Here is a 15,744-nt window from a genome sequence, read left to right as displayed (position 1 = left end):
TATCTTAAATTTGCCCCTGCAATACTACTTTTTTCAATTATATTAAATTAAACTTCAAGTTTAATATCTAGCTATTTTTGTTTAATTTTTAAATGTTTTTTAAATATATCTAAATATCACTTTATTTCTTTAGCTGGCTTTTCCTTTGATAAAATGTTTTGAATTGATTTTTTTTCCCAGAATGTAGTATAGGGAATATGAAGAAACCTTGTTGTTCAAGATGATATCTTTCTGAAAAAACTTTTATTTGTGTTTTAAAGTTAAGTTGAGAAGAAACCATTGTACAGGTTTCTCTGTCGTATGTAGTTTGGTATTGTTTCACTGTGTGTTCTCCCCTGTGATAGTTAAGATGTTAGTTTGTTGATCATTTGTTTAGCACAAAGATTTTAGCAAAAACTACAAATCATTAACTTTCAGTATTGATTGCGCATTCAAAGTAATGAAGATAAAATGCACTGAATAAAATGTTTTGTCTAACAGCTGTGCAGTGGTGTGTTTTACCACCTTTTTCTCCCAGCCTTCATCAGCAGCCTAATTTAGTATTGAGCCTTTTACAGTCGTGTGGGTAAAACACTTTAATTACCACTTTGTCAACTAGACTTTCTAATTCTCTTTATTGGGAATGTTTCAAGGTTTGAAACTTCTTAACAGAATTGTGCTATTCAAATCACAGGACTGTATTTTGGGGTTAGGAAATAATCTGTGTAATGTGAAGATCAGCAGGAAAGTGATAATAGGTGTTAAATTCAGAGAAGCTTAGGGATTCAAATCGCGCCTTCCATTTTTCTCACAAAATAGCATGTTTTGTGCTAAATGCCACATATGAAAGTAATAGCCATTAGCTTGAATCCTCCTGGTGTATGAAACAATTGTTCCACTGCAGTGAGCATACTTGAAAGCAATTTTTAATACAGAATTTTTCAAAACGCTTTGAGAGTTTCATTTTTTTAAAGAGAACTGGATTATAGTTTTCTTTTGAATGATAGGTATGCCTGTGAAGCTTAGAACGTGTGTGCATTGCAATACGGCGTTTACAAGTGCTGTTAGCCTGTCCAACCACTTACGCGCTTATACACGAAAGAAGAGTGCTGGACTTTTGACTGGGACAGGTATGTTTGTTACAGATGTAAAATCAAGTCTGTCTGTATACGTTTTTCTCATCAGACTTGACAAATTCATTTACTAATTCAGCTGACATTTGAAATTCTTTGAAACAGACCCTGAAATCTGAAACAGAACTTTAGCAACTTGTAAACTTAGGTTGCTATTGTCCATTTTTTCATGCCTGTTTTTTTTTAATTCTCATTGTTTTATTTTTGATCCAGCATTATTTCATATATGTAAACAGTTGAGAGCTGAATGCTTTCCATTTTCTGGCTAAATCCAAAAGAGGCTGCTGCTGTTAGTGAGAGGATATGCCAGCTTGATCGTGTCTTTTTTTTTTTTAATCTGTCATTACAACCCATTCCTTAGATAAATTAATACTGAAATAGACTATACACGAACAACTACATGTTTGTACTATTTTTGGCACCTCATTATTTTCCCATATAGTCACTTTTTCTAGTTTATGTTGGTCTTTCAAAAAATAAATTGGATAGTAACATCCCAGAAGAACTACATTTTTTTATCTTTTCAGTACTTTGTACTGTGGTGTGGCTTTTGCTTGTACTGCATGAGTCCTTACATGAAACAAATGCACCTAATTATTGTGGTCCATACTGGCAAAAGAAGTAAGAAGAACCAAAGAGATCTCATTGGGTTATTGAAACATCATAGTGGGAACATGGGGCTTGAGTAGAGATACACACACACACACACACACACACACAAGCGTAGTCAAATGTGATTCTCCAGGTGAAAATACTTCACAATGCTGCCATTTAAAAAACTGTCAAGACTACTCAGTGAGGCTAAGCTGGTAAAAGCACAAACATATGAACCCCACAAAAAACCATTATTAATTAATCCAGGCATTTGAAATCATTAGCAGTCCATAGTGAAGCTTGAAAAATGGTATTTCTGTCTTACAATTTACCAGTTGATATGTTTACCTGTCTCCTAACTTCAGTTACTCTCTAGGCATATCAGTATATTAATTACTTATCATTGAGTTGCTTGAAATTGTTCTGCTATTTATGAGGGAAGTTTGAACATCACATGGAGTTTTTGTTTATTTTTGTAAAAATCACTGCCTTGCATCGCTGTTCTGTGATGAAAGGGTGAGGCAAGTGTTTTTTAACTACTGTAACTGTTAGTTCCCTTTGACCATAGCATATAGTGTTGTCTAACATGTAGTCAGAAGAATACATAAAATTGCTTGTTGGCACTCTTTCAGTTCAAGCATGGTATTTTAAGAGTGTGCATACATAAAACTTGTTATCCGACAGCTCCATCACTTAACCATAGTGAAGGATCCTGTGTCCTTGCTACTTCCCTCCCTTCTAGTCTTAACCATAGTTGTTGGCTATGTTGGCACTACACTACCAAGGTTAATGTTTGCTTGGGCTTGCTTTTAACCATAATTTGAAGCTGATCTTAAATTTGGCTAAAAACTAACCCTGCTTAATGTATTCCATGATTTAATGTTGATACCAGTTTAATCTTGGGGGAGAAATTAGTATGCAAAAAGAGGAGGGGCTTAGGGTACCTGGCTCTGTAGGCTATAGGTGATCTCTTAACATTTTTGGAATGTTTAACATCTGCATAAACTCTTGTAAATTATCAAAGCATCTAGTCTTTACCTACTTGGTTGTCAGGAATAACAATGATAGTTTCCGTATGTTAGACTCTTGTTGGAAGGTCATGCTTTGCCATCACATTTGCAAATCACTTCATAATCAAAATGAATAGGAATATTTGTAATTTGCAAAGAACATATGTATGCTGTTGACAAACTTAGACTGTAACAGATTTTGTGTCTGGGTTCCTTGTGTTGCAGACTTTTTGCAAAAAAATTAGAAGAAAATTTGGAAGAAATAAATATCTTAGGACTATTACTTATCATTTTTAGGTTGGATGCAAAGATCTAAATCTTGCTCATCTCTTTCTTCCCATTGCAACCATCAGTCTTCCCTGAAAAGCAGGGCCTATGGGGGAGGGAAGCTCCAGGACGTTTTCAGGAATAATAGTGGGAACAAGGTGGGGGTCTGCAGTGGGAAGAGGGGATTGGCAAAAGTTGCCACTTTTTATGCAAGCAGAAGAGGACTGTGGATCTAACCTTCTGTTCTTGAGTATTCAGTGTCAGCAGTGTCTGTGAAGAATTGTGTATATATTTCATGCAGAACTTCTCATTTTCTTCACAGACTTCATAAGAGGATTTTGGTTTCAGTATTTTTGACTAACTTACACATTGTAGTGTAGCCCTTCCTGCTCTTATAATAAAGACTATGCTGCTGTTAAGGAGGAAAGCCTGTTGTGTAAATTTTAGTTGTGTTGTTATTGATGTCCCTTTAGTCAAAGGATATACTAATTAGATTACTGAATATTTTTTTCATATTCCTTTCATTTTCAACACAGTATATCACAATTTTTGCATATTTATATAGTTTTCCAGAAAATATTTTCTGAAAAGAAATCCCTTTCAGCATTTTGTTTTTTTGCCCTAGTTGCATAATTGTGTCTGTAAATGACCTTTATTTGACAATTGCTATGGGACTTCATCTGTATTTTGAATTGGAGAAATACCATCAGCTGTCAAACTAGTTGAAGCTGAAAGAAATGCTTTCCCAAGGCTACACTGGCTTTTGGACAAGGCATTGGTGCTTTTTAGTGATTCTTGACTTTGTATGGCTTCAGTAGCATCTTCAAAATATTTCTCTTCAGTGATTGGATAGATTTTGGGAAAGTAGTGGCTAACTTTAGTCTTATAAATTGAACTCTCCCTTGCCAGACTGCTCAGAAAATAAGCCTCTCCTCTTCTTGTCATTACTTGGTTAAGAAATGATAGGCAATTCTGAACAAGTTGTTCATGTTGAAAGCAGCATAGTCGTTCAAGAATCAGTGCTGACTAATGAGAGTCTCATTCTACTTCCACTCTGTCAAGTACTCAAGCACTCCTGCCAATTGGAAATGAGAACCTGAAACAGAAGCAGTTGTATGGAAAAGGCTTACCAGGTTTAAAGCAATGTCTTCATGTAGAACATTTTTATTCTATTTTTTCATCACAGAGTTAAGGGGTAATATATAAAGTTCTTCCTTTTTAATTTTATCCTTACATCAATTAGTGAGGTATGACTGGCCCAGTGTCACCAAGTGAGTTTGATGGTTTTATAAAGGACACAGACAAACACAACCAAAGGGTTTTTTTTTTTTTAAAACTTAAATCATGCTTAAAACATTAGTTGTTGGTCTTAAGGGTGCTTTCTTTGTATCTCTCCTGCGTGATCCAGGGAATTGGGCAAAGGAATCTCTGGCTGTTTCATTCCTTCCCCAGGGGACCAGAGGGGGAAGAGTGTCAGCCAATAGAAGGAAGAGAGGCTTGGCTCAATAGCTCTACTTAAAACAATTGGTTAAAACAATTTTATTGGTAATATATGGTAATATATTCAATTTCTTACATCATTAATAACTACTTTTCCCCTCTATCCTATATATTACTTTCTACCTACCCCTCCCCCCGTTACTTGACCCCCGCCGGTGTACTTTCCCAAAAACATTAGTATTAAAGGTACCCTTAATTAATAAGAACTAATATTCATATCCTCCTCCCTCTTATACTTAGTCATTATCAAAAATTGTCCAATGTCCTTTTATTTTCCATTCTTTTTCTACGTATCTTCTGAACTTCTTCCACTCCATCTTAAATACTTCTAAATCATAGTCTCTTAAGGTTCTTGTTAACTTGTCCATTTCATTCAATGTCATAACTTTTACAGTCCAATCCCATTTCTCTGGTATTTTTTCTTGCTTCCACAATTGCACATACAATGCCCTAGCAGCTTAGACAAGTACCAGATTAAAGTCCTATCTTCTTTTGGAAATTTTTACATTTGTAATCCCAACAGAAAAGTCTCTGCTACTTTGTTAAATTCGTATCCCAAGATCTTAGAAATCTCTTGTTGAATCTTCTGCCATTTTTTTTTTCGCTTTTTCACAAGTCCACCACATATGGTAGAAAGAACCTTCATGTTTTTTACATTTCCAACATCTGTCTGGCATCTTATTGTTCATCTTTGCCAATTTTTTAGGAGTCATATACCATCTGTACATCATCTTAAAACAATTTTCTTTAATACTCTGACATGCTGAGAGTTTCATAGAGTTCTTTCACAAATATTCCCATGTATCCATCTGAATTTCTTTATTTACATTAATTGCCCATTTAATCATTTGAGATTTCACTACTTCATCTTCTGTAGACCATTTTAAAAGTAATTTACTAATTTCGAAATTAATTTTTCATTATCTCCAAGCAGAACTTTTTCCATTTCCATTTGTTCTTGTCTTATTCCTTCAGTTTTAAGATCATTCTCCACCAAACTCTTTATTTGTTGCATTTGAAACCAGTCATACTTATAATTCAGCTCCTCAGTAGTTTTCAACTCTACTTTCCCACTTTGTATTTTTAATAATTGATTGTATGACATCCATTTTCCCTCTCCTAACTCAGCTGTTATTTTTATTACTTCTGCAGGCACTATCCATAGTGGTTCTCTCTCATCGCCATATTTCTTATACTTCATCCAAATATTTAACAAATTGTTTCTTATATAATGGTGAGAGAAAAAAACCATCCATCTTTTTCTTCCCATAGTACATATAAGCATGCCAGCCGAATTTATTTCCATGACCTTCCAACATTAAAAGTTTTTTATTCAATAACGTTACCCAATCTTTTATCCACACCAAACAAACTACTTCATGATATAGTCTTAAATCTTGTAGTTGAAAACCTCCTCTTTCTTTAGCGTCTGTTAAAACTTTCATTTTAATCCTTGGTTTCTTCCCAGCCCATATAAATTCTGAGATCTTTCTTTGCCATTTATTAAATTGTTTGCTGTCTTTCACAATCGGGATTGTTTGGAATAAATACATTATTCTCAGCAAAATGTTCATCTTAATCGCAGCTATTCTCCCAAGCAAAGACAAAATCTTCTTCGTGGTCTCTGTGCTTCACACTCATGGGATAGTGCGCCTGCGCCGATCCCCGAATCGGTATCTGCAAAAGCCCGGGATTTTTTCGCGCTCGGCGCCACCAGGCATGCGCAGGCGACCCACTGCGCATGCCCACCGGCGCCCGCGCGGCAATCCCGCCAGTTCCTTTCTGACCGCTGCGCTAGAGAGGTTCCCTTTCTGATTCTCCGGTCGGTGAGAGCGATTTTTTCTCTCGTTCCAGCCCATTTGGTCTTGTAAATAGTTAGTTAGCTAGTTATTAGTGTTAGTTAGTGATAGTTAGTAAAAAAAAGAAAAAAAAAGAAGAAGAAGCGTTTTCTTTGTTGTCCGGCGGATCGCCCTTTGGGGTGGTCCGTTTCCGTTTTTACCCCCCTTTCTCTCAGGCGTTTCTGAGCAGAAGGAAAAAATTTTCCCGCGCGACCGCTTATGGAAAGTCGCTGGGGGTTTTTTAAGCGCTGCCGGGCTTGTGGGAGGAAGATTGCCCCTCCCGACGGACATTCCCTGTGCCTACTGTGTTTGGGGGAGGCGCACAGAGTTGAGTCGTGCCCGCACTGCCTTCGGTTCTCGAAACAGACCAGGAAGAACCGTGCGGCTCGATTATCGGCAGCGCTCACCGAATCGGCGCTTCGACCTCATCGACCGATGGAGGTTTCGGCACCGAAGTCGACCGACACCCCGGCACAGGAGCTTGCATCGGCCGATGCTGCTCCGATTCTGACTTTGGAATTGCCGGAAGAGCGTGGCTCCACGAAGCGTCCCCACGAGGGTTCGGTGGATGCGCCCGCTACAAAACGCCGAGAGGACTCGGGGACCCGAGCTCCGAAAAAGGCGAAATCGAAGGAGAAGCGCAAGCGACCCCGCACTCCTTCTCCGTCGGAAGGCGCATCGACGTCGGCAAAACCGCCGAAATCGATTCGGGTCTCTCCGCGCAGGAGCCCAACAGCCCAACAACGCCTGTCGGCGTCGGAGCAGGAGCCGGAAATTGACCTCACCCAACGGTCTCCATCCTCAGGCTCACGGCGTCGGTCGAGCAGCGGATCGACGTCGGGGGTAGACGCTTCGGCACCGGTCGTAGACCCGCCCTTCAAGCCCCGACCCAGACGGGACCTATCCTACACCCCGCAACGCTTCCCAATACCACCATGGGAGCAACGGCGGTGGCAGCCTCCCTACTCCAGATACGAATCCTGTCGGTGGTACCCGGAGGACTACCAAGACTGGGAACAAGCTTCGGAGTTTTCTGCGATGTCGAGGGTCTCGCATCACTCCCGGAAGGCGTCGGCGTCGGTCCCCCCGGATCGACAGCTAGTCCCGGTCGAAGCTCCTCCAAGACTATCGTCGGTACAACTTCAACCGCGAGAGTCGACACCGAGGCTCTCCGAGCATTCCACCCAGCGTGACTCCTCGTCATCGGAGTCGGACAGTGAGATCCCTGATCTGGAACCCTCACCTGGTTCCAACACGGCGGAGGATCTTCCGATCTCGCCGTCGGAAGACCTAAAATCCTATGGCGACCTCGTGAGGCGCATCGCTTCCACCCTCAGACTGCCTGTGACCCAACCGGAACCCGTAGTGGATGACAACGTGTTCGATATAATGCAGAGGAACACGTCCACTGCGGTGGCCCTTCCAGTCACCAAGGTGATTCTTCAGGCCATCAAAGAATCTTGGAAGAAGCCTTCCTCGACACCCGTCTCCTCCAAACGCCTGGACCATATGTACAGGGTTCAGGAGGCAGGTGCTGAATTTCTGTTCACCCACCCACGTCCGAATTCTGTGGTGGTCTCCTCCTCCTCGAAGGCAAGGAAGGTGCACTCCTCCCCACCGGACAAGGAGGGTAGGAAAATCGACGGGATGGGCCGCAAGGTCTATTCAGCGGGGGCACTCGGCATCAAGGTATCTAACTATGCAGCCTGCATGGCTAGGTACCAGTATGCCGTGTGGGAACAGCTTTCCCCCTTCCTCTCTTCACTAAGTGAGGACAAGAAGACGGCGGCAATGAAATTGCAAAAGGAAGGTCTCGCTGTAGCCAGACAGCAACTGGCTGCAGCGAAACATATGGTGGAAGCCTCAGCCAAAGCCATTACATCGGCAGTTTGCATCAGGCGACACTCCTGGCTCAGGTCGACGGCACTGCACCAAGACACCAAGACCTTTATCGAGGACTTACCCTTCGAGGGTGACGGGCTCTTCAGCACTACGACCGACACGGCGCTGCAAGAGTTTGACAAGAGTGTCAAGACATCCAGAAACTTGGGGGTCCAACCTTCCTCCAAGTCTCCGAAGTCAAAACAATGGTCCAAACCTTGGACCAAGAAGCCCTATCAGAAGTTCTCCCCTGAGCAGTGGCGTCCTCGCTCGCAGCAACCTGAACGGCCACCCTACTCCGGCAACGGCAGAAACCGTTATGGGGGCCAGCCTTCTAATAAATCTAAGGGGGCTCGGCCACAGAAGCAGGGGGTTTGACTTCCCGCAAGCACGCGTCATCGCCCCCACTGTCGACCATTCCATTCGCCTACGCCCTTTCCTGCCTGCCTGGGAGTTGATCTCCACAGACAGGTGGGCTCTGTCCATTATTCAAGAGGGCTACAAGATAGAGTTTATCCAGACCCCAAACCAGTCCGTGGTAGTTACCACTCCCCCTTCCCCACCTCTGCTGGCGGAGGTGAGCAACCTCCTACAGAAACAAGCCATAGAGGTTGTTCCACCGGAGACCAGGGTGGGAGGTTTCTACTCCCGCTACTTTCTGGTTCTCAAAAGGGACGGGGGTCTACGGCCTATCATGGACTTGCGGGGTCTGAACAAATTCATTCTATACCAGAAGTTCAGAATGGCTACACTGCAAACGATCCTGCCCCTCATCAATCAGGGGGATTGGATGGCGACCCTGGACCTCAGGGATGCTTACTTTCATGTCAGCATCCATCCCGCGTTCAGGCGTTTCCTACGATTTGCAGTGGGTGCTCGTCACTTCCAATTCAGGGCCCTGCCGTTTGGACTGTCTACTGCTCCTCGGGTGTTCACGAAGCTGATGAGTGTGGTGGCTGCTCATCTTCGCCTTCAGGGAGTCGTTGTTTTTCCGTACATCGACGACTGGCTTCTTGTAGCGAAGTCGAGGGAGAGTTTAACTTCTCACATCGCCATTACTCTGCGTCTTCTCGGCACCCTGGGGTTGCAGGTCAACGTGGAGAAGTCTCATCTCACCCCGTCAAAGACAGTTCAATTCATAGGGGCTCTGTTGGACACGGATCAGCACAGAGCGTTTCTTCCCGCTCAGAGAGCAAGGGACATCATGACTCTGGTACAGCTTCTCCAAAGGCGACAGTGGGGCACAGCACAACAGATCCAGCGGATGCTGGGACTGATGGCTGCGACGACGAGCGTGCTGCGCTTTGCAAGACTGCACATGAGGGGCCTACAGCTATGGTTCTTGCGCCATTTTCGCCCCCTCAGAGACTCACCTCGGAAGAGGTTCACCATCCCATCCGAGGCTCTTCAATCCCTGCAATGGTGGGGGTCGGAGAGCAACATCTGCCAAGGGGCTCCCTTTCATCTACCAACCCCTTCCGTGACCATCGCCACCGATGCTTCCATGTGGGGGTGGGGAGCTCATCTGGAGGACTTATGTGTGGGGGGCAAGTGGCCACTGAAACTCGGCCAGTACCACATAAATTACCTGGAACTGCTGGCGGTCCACTTTGCCCTTCGATCCTTCCGCCCTCTGTTAGCGGGGAAGACCGTGGCATTACTGACGGACAACACCACTGCCATGTGTTATATAAACAGGCAGGGAGGGACAGTGTCTCGCAGGCTATGCTCACTGGCATTAGATCTCTGGAGGGAGTGCCTCCAGTGGGACATTTTTGTGAAGGCTACGCATCTGCCTGGGGTCCTCAACGTACAGGCGGACTCTCTCAGCAGGGGTGCAGCGTCCCCACACGAATGGGAACTGCAGTGGAAGTTCCTGGAACCAGTATTCCAACTTTGGGGCTATCCGCAGCTAGATGTTTTCGCCACAGCGTGGAACAAGAAGTGCCCCTTGTTCTGTGCCAGGGGGGGTGCGGACCCGACTTCCCTGGGAGACGGACTCCTTTTTCAGTGGGAGGGTTGGTTCCTGTACATGTTCCCACCCTTACCTCTGCTGACGAGAGTGGTCCACAAGTTAGTGCAGGAGAGACCACGATGCATTCTGGTGACCCCGTGGTGGCCCCGTCAGAGCTGGTTCCCGATTCTGCTCCAGCAGTCGAAGGGGATCTTTTACCAGTTCCCGGCGGAACCGGACCTGTTGTCGGCCCAGGGCGGACACGTGCTCCATCACAACGTGCCGCACCTGAAGCTGACAGCGTGGTTCATCGACCACTAGACTTTTCCACCAGGGTTCAGCATGTGCTCCAGAGTAGCAGGAAACCTTCCACCCGTGCCTCTTATGAGAGGAAGTGGAAGAAGTTCAGTGACTTCGTGGCTGACTCTCTTGTGCCACCCAACTCGGTTGGACTCCCGGCAATTTTTGAGTTTCTTTTGTCTTTGATCGATGAGGGGTTAGTTTTTTCCTCCATCAAGGTTTATTTGGCAGCTATTTCTGCCTTCCATGTTTCGGTCGAGGGTTACTCTGTTTTTGCACACCCGCATTCCAAAAGATTTTTAAAGGGCCTGTTCCGGCTTCATCCCCCCTCTAGATCCCCTCCACAGTTGTGGGACCTGACTTTGGTTTTGGACAAGTTAACTCGCCGTCCCTTTGAACCCATGGCAACATGTTCCCTGCAGCTTTTGTCCTGGAAGACTGCATTTTTAGTTGCCATCACGTCAGCACGTCGTGCGGGGGAGCTCACAGCGATGCGGTGTGACTACCCATACCTTGCCTTTAGGGAGGCCGGAGTTTCTTTGGCCCCGGACATTACTTTTCTCCCGAAAGTGGTTTCCCAGTTTCACCTTAACTTAGAAGTTTGGTTACCCACTTTTTACCCTAGTCCTTCCTCGGACGAGGAACGGAGGCTACATGCACTGGATGTTAAGCGTGCCCTCCTATTTTATTTAAACCGTTCAAGGGGTTTTCGTAAGGATAACCAGCTTTTTGTCTCCTATTCTGCCCCCAAGTTAGGGTCCAAGATTTCGTCTCAAAGACTTTCCAAGTGGCTTACTGAGACGATCAAACTTTGTTATCTGTTGGCTAAAAAGCCGTTACCTGGACCTGTGCGTGGACACTCCACTAGGGCGATGGCCACGTCGGTGGCATTCCTGAAAGGTGTGTCCCTTTCTGATGTCTGCAAGGCGGCTACCTGGTCTTCTCCGCATGCCTTCATGAAGCACTACGCGCTGGACGTGCATGCTCAGCAGAGGACTCGGTTGGGAGCTGCGGTGCTACAGGCTGTGTCTTCAGGCTGACCGTCTTCCCGCCTCCAGGTATGCTTTGCTTGCTAATCTCCCATGAGTGTGAAGCACAGAGACCACGAAGAAGATAGACAGGTTGCTTACCTGTAACTGTAGATCTTCGAGTGGTCATCTGTGCATTCACACTACCCGCCCTCCTTCCCCGCTGCTGACGGTCTCTCTCTCTCCAGAAAGGGGCTTTCAGCGGTCAGGGAGGAACTGGCGGGATTGCCGCGCGGGCGCCGGTGGGCATGCGCAGTGGCGCCGGTGGGCATGCCGCGCGGGGCGCCGGTGGGCATGCCTGGTGGCGCCGAGCGCGAAAAAATCCCGGGCTTTTGCAGATACCGATTCGGGGATCGGCGCAGGCGCACTATCCCATGAGTGTGAATGCACAGATGACCACTCGAAGATCTACAGTTACAGGTAAGCAACCTGTCTTTAAGCTTGTTCCACTTTATCATATCTTCATCGATTTTCTGTCATAACTTTTCATAATTATTTTTGAACAAGTCAATATTCTTTATTGTTATTTCCACCCCCAAATATTTTACTTTAGAAGTAACCTCACATCCCGTTAGGCTCTGCAGTTCCTTTTGTTTATTTACTTGCATATTTTTACATAAAAGTTTTGATTTTTCTTTATTAACATAAAGTCCCACCAATTCTCCAAATTGTTGTATTTTAGCTAACAACAAAGGTGTTACTTGTATAGGATTTTCATTTATAAACATTATATTATCTGCAAATGCTCTATATTTATAGGTAAAACCTTTAATTCTCATTCCTTCTATTTCTTCATCATCTTGTATTTGCATCAGTAAGATTTCAAGAGTCATTATAAACAACAATTGCGAAAGTGGACAACCTTGTCTTGTACCTTTGCTAATTTTCATTTCATCTGTAAGATCTGTGTTTATACATAACCTTGCATGTTGTTCAGTATATATTGCCTTTATCATTCTTATAAAGTTCTCCCCCAACTTTATTTTTTCCATTACTGCAAACATAAAGTCCCAGTTCAGATTATCAAAAGCTTTCTCTGCATCCACAAAAAATAATGCACCTTCCTTCTCTGGATGTCTCTCATAATATTCTGCAATATTTGCAATATTGTCTCTTATCTGCCTTTTGGGAAGAAAACCCGCTTGATCTTCCTTTATAAAATTTATTAAATATTGTTTAAGCCGTTCTGCCAGGATTCTTGTATATAATAATCATTATTTAATAATGAAATTGGTCTATAATTCTTTACATTCGTGACATCTCTATCTTCCTTTGGAATCAGCGAAATTACAGCTTCTTTCTATGTATTAGGCATTTTCCCATCTGATCTTATCGCATTCATCAATTTTGAAAAATTTTGCTGTATATCCATCTGGTCCAGGTGCCTTTCCAACTTTCATTACATTAATCACTGCTTCAATTTCTATTTTTTCAATTGGATCGTTCAAAATTTTTTCCATATTCAGTTAAGGGTGCTATTTTGATTTTTTGCAAATACGTTTCAATCCTCTCTTTCTTTACTTTGACACCCTTAAATAAATTAGCATAATACTTAAAAAATTCTCGCTTTATTCCTTCTTGATCCACCTTCTCTTTTCCATCAACCACAATTTTGTTAATAATTTTACTTTCTCTTTTTTTCTTCAGTTGCCAGGCCAAGTACTTTCCAGGTTTATTTGCTCCCTCAACTTGCAGTCATGTATTATCACCTTTTCTTGTAATTTTAATAAGATGGAATCATGTTTTTTCACTCTCTCTTCCACCTTCTGTACTTTTTTTGTTATTACTACAGTTTCATTTCTGAGATTCTCTATTTCTTTTTTTAATTCTTTTTTTGAGTCCTCAATATTTTTTTTTATTTCTTTTTTAGAGGCAGTTATCATTTCTTTCACCCCCTTCATTATCCTGGCTTCCATTTCATCTAATTGGGCTTGCATTTTTCTCCATTGAAGCAGACCTAGCAAGAGTTTGCTTCGAGTCTGACATATAAAAAAGATCGAAAATGTTTATCTCCCCAAATTAAACTTGACCATCAGGTGTAATAGAGTGACGCTTGCCCTTTCCAATGAACCCAATTTCGCCGTCCTCTGAGCCTCCCAGGCTCAGATATTAATGTTTAAAGTTTTTTCCCCAAAATGGCGGATGCAACTTTTGCTTCACTTCAAAAATTTTCCTTCTTTTTGCTTACTCCAATTCAAATTTTCTTCACCACTGTCCAATAGTCCTTATTTTAAAATTACCAACTCAATTAACTCCACCAATTTTTAATGTCTCAGTCACTTTAAAAACGTTGTTAAAACTTTGTCCTCCCAACAATGGCCGCCGATGTTTCTCTCTGATATTATAATCCTAGAGTAGGCTGTTTGCTTTTCTTGCTTCCTTCTTCCTCTTATACTTCCTGCTTTTCCTGTCACCAAGTCTTGTTTCACTGGTAGAGAAATCCCCCGATGTCTGACGTACTTCCTGTGTTGACTATGAGTGCTGCAGATCTATGATAATGGGGCTACTTCCTCAACCACAGATAGAGAAAACAATAAATTCCTTTATCCTTTTAGCACTGTCTTTCAAATTTACAAACTTCAAATTTAGCCCCTTTTCTACTCCTCCTTTTAGGCTTCCTTTATATCCAACTCCCATCTTTTATTTTTGTTTTGTTTAGCTTTAATTAGTCCCGGAGTGAAAAGATAGCGATCGATACCTTTTCTTTGTAGTTTATCCAATTCGACACCAGTCTTTTGTAGATTAGATGTTTAAAGTTTTAAAGAATACTCATCCTGTCGAGCTTAAGTCAAATAAATGAATCTGGAAACTTCTGTAGATGATGAATATGCAACTTCTCTCCAGAGATCCCTCAAAGCCTCAAAGGAGCCCCCTCCGGAACTCCCTTTCAGCCAAGGTATGTCTCCTCAAAGTACCTGTGCATATCTTGGACAATTCTCTAGCTGAGAAAAGTAGGCAGAAGGCATTAGTTTGCCTTTTGCAACTCGAACAGAAGTGCCAGCCTGCCCCCATTAAGGAAAGCAGCTCAGTTCACCATTTTCCGATCCCGGATTTTGGCTTAATAGCTTTACTGTGCTATTGAGAGAGCTGGTTAAAAGAAATACTCTTTCTCCCCTTTTCTCCTTAAGGGAGGAGCCTCAGCCAATGGAGAAAATAGAGGCTTTGCTCTGTAACTCCTGTGTGATTGAGCAAACCTTGCAAAGCAATCTTAAGTTATGCAAAAGGAAACAGAGAGGGAGAAGGAAACAGTTGCTCGTGGGTCTGATAGGAGCCCTCTGGGGGCCTGATTTGGCCCCCGGACCACATGTTTAACACCCCTGATCTAAAGTATGATCTGTGGAGTGTATAATTTACCCACTGTGTACTCTTTTGAATGATGTATTTGAATTGTATTTACAAGATACTTCAGGTATATTTTCAATGAGTGTTAAGCTTAAATTATTTATTCATCCGCTTTTTGCCATGATTGAAAATTGAGAGTAAATTCATTGGTTGCATAAACTACAACTTAAGAGAGTAAATGGATTATTGTGAAAGGAAGAGGAAGACTTTATAAGTAAGAGCTTATCAAAAGTACTAAAATGACATTCAGAGAGAATGGATTTACGGAAAAGCTGTGCTTTAGGTTTTGGTGGACAGTGTTAGTGTTACATGTCAGACTCAAAAAAAATATAATTGGTAGGAGTCTTCAGTTGCATATTTCACTGAATATAACTTTGTGGGAATTATTTTTAATAAATGTGACAAAATGAGAAATCGTTTAAGAATGTCATAGATATGCAGTATGTCTGTAAACTATTAATTGGGAGTACACCAGCCATCATATCAGAGGATGATACTCTACAAGTTCTGGGAATTGTATAGAGGAGCAGTGAAGTAAGAAAGATCTGAAATTGAAAGTCCTTAAGGTAGGCAGGTCTCTATAACATAAGGGTGCTAGAAATGTTGTAAATAAAAGCTAGGACTTAGTTAGTCATTCACCTTCTTTTGACCCTAAAGAATTGTCTTCTGATTGGTGTCAGGCTTATCTAAGCAACTGCATGATGTGTCTCATGTTTTATCACACCCAAACTGGAAAAATCATTTAATAGTAAGAGAAATATTCACTGGATAATGGGGTGGGGGAGATTCTGTTGGAATGGATCAGATTTGTAGTTAAGTATTATTTTTCATAAAACTTTAGAAAGTTTTTCTCAGTTCCTCGCAGTATGAGTACACCTGCCTGCCTGGTGCAGTCTGTATCTGTATACCTGCTGCTGC

The 15,744-nt window shown here is 42.7% G+C and overlaps 1 protein-coding gene across 5 annotated transcripts in view; it reads left to right on the top strand.

The window, feature by feature from the left end:
• ZNF644 (zinc finger protein 644) overlaps positions 1-15,744 on the top strand; it is a 71,317-nt gene that overhangs the window by 41,770 nt on the left and 13,803 nt on the right. For 4 of the 5 annotated variants that reach the window (XM_060232177.1, XM_060232180.1, XM_060232175.1 and 1 more), the window contains one exon: positions 987-1,109. The exons of the other annotated variant lie outside the window; for it this stretch is intronic. In XM_060232177.1, the coding sequence (XP_060088160.1) occupies positions 987-1,109 (123 nt within the window). The remainder of the gene's footprint in view (positions 1-986; positions 1,110-15,744) is intronic. 5 annotated transcript variants of the gene reach the window in all.

Source organism: Heteronotia binoei, chromosome 2, assembly GCF_032191835.1.
Source record: "Heteronotia binoei isolate CCM8104 ecotype False Entrance Well chromosome 2, APGP_CSIRO_Hbin_v1, whole genome shotgun sequence".
NCBI classification, from domain to species: domain Eukaryota; kingdom Metazoa; phylum Chordata; class Lepidosauria; order Squamata; family Gekkonidae; genus Heteronotia; species Heteronotia binoei.
Note: the sequence above shows the minus strand (reverse complement) of the source record. Positions and strands in the feature narration are given on the sequence as shown.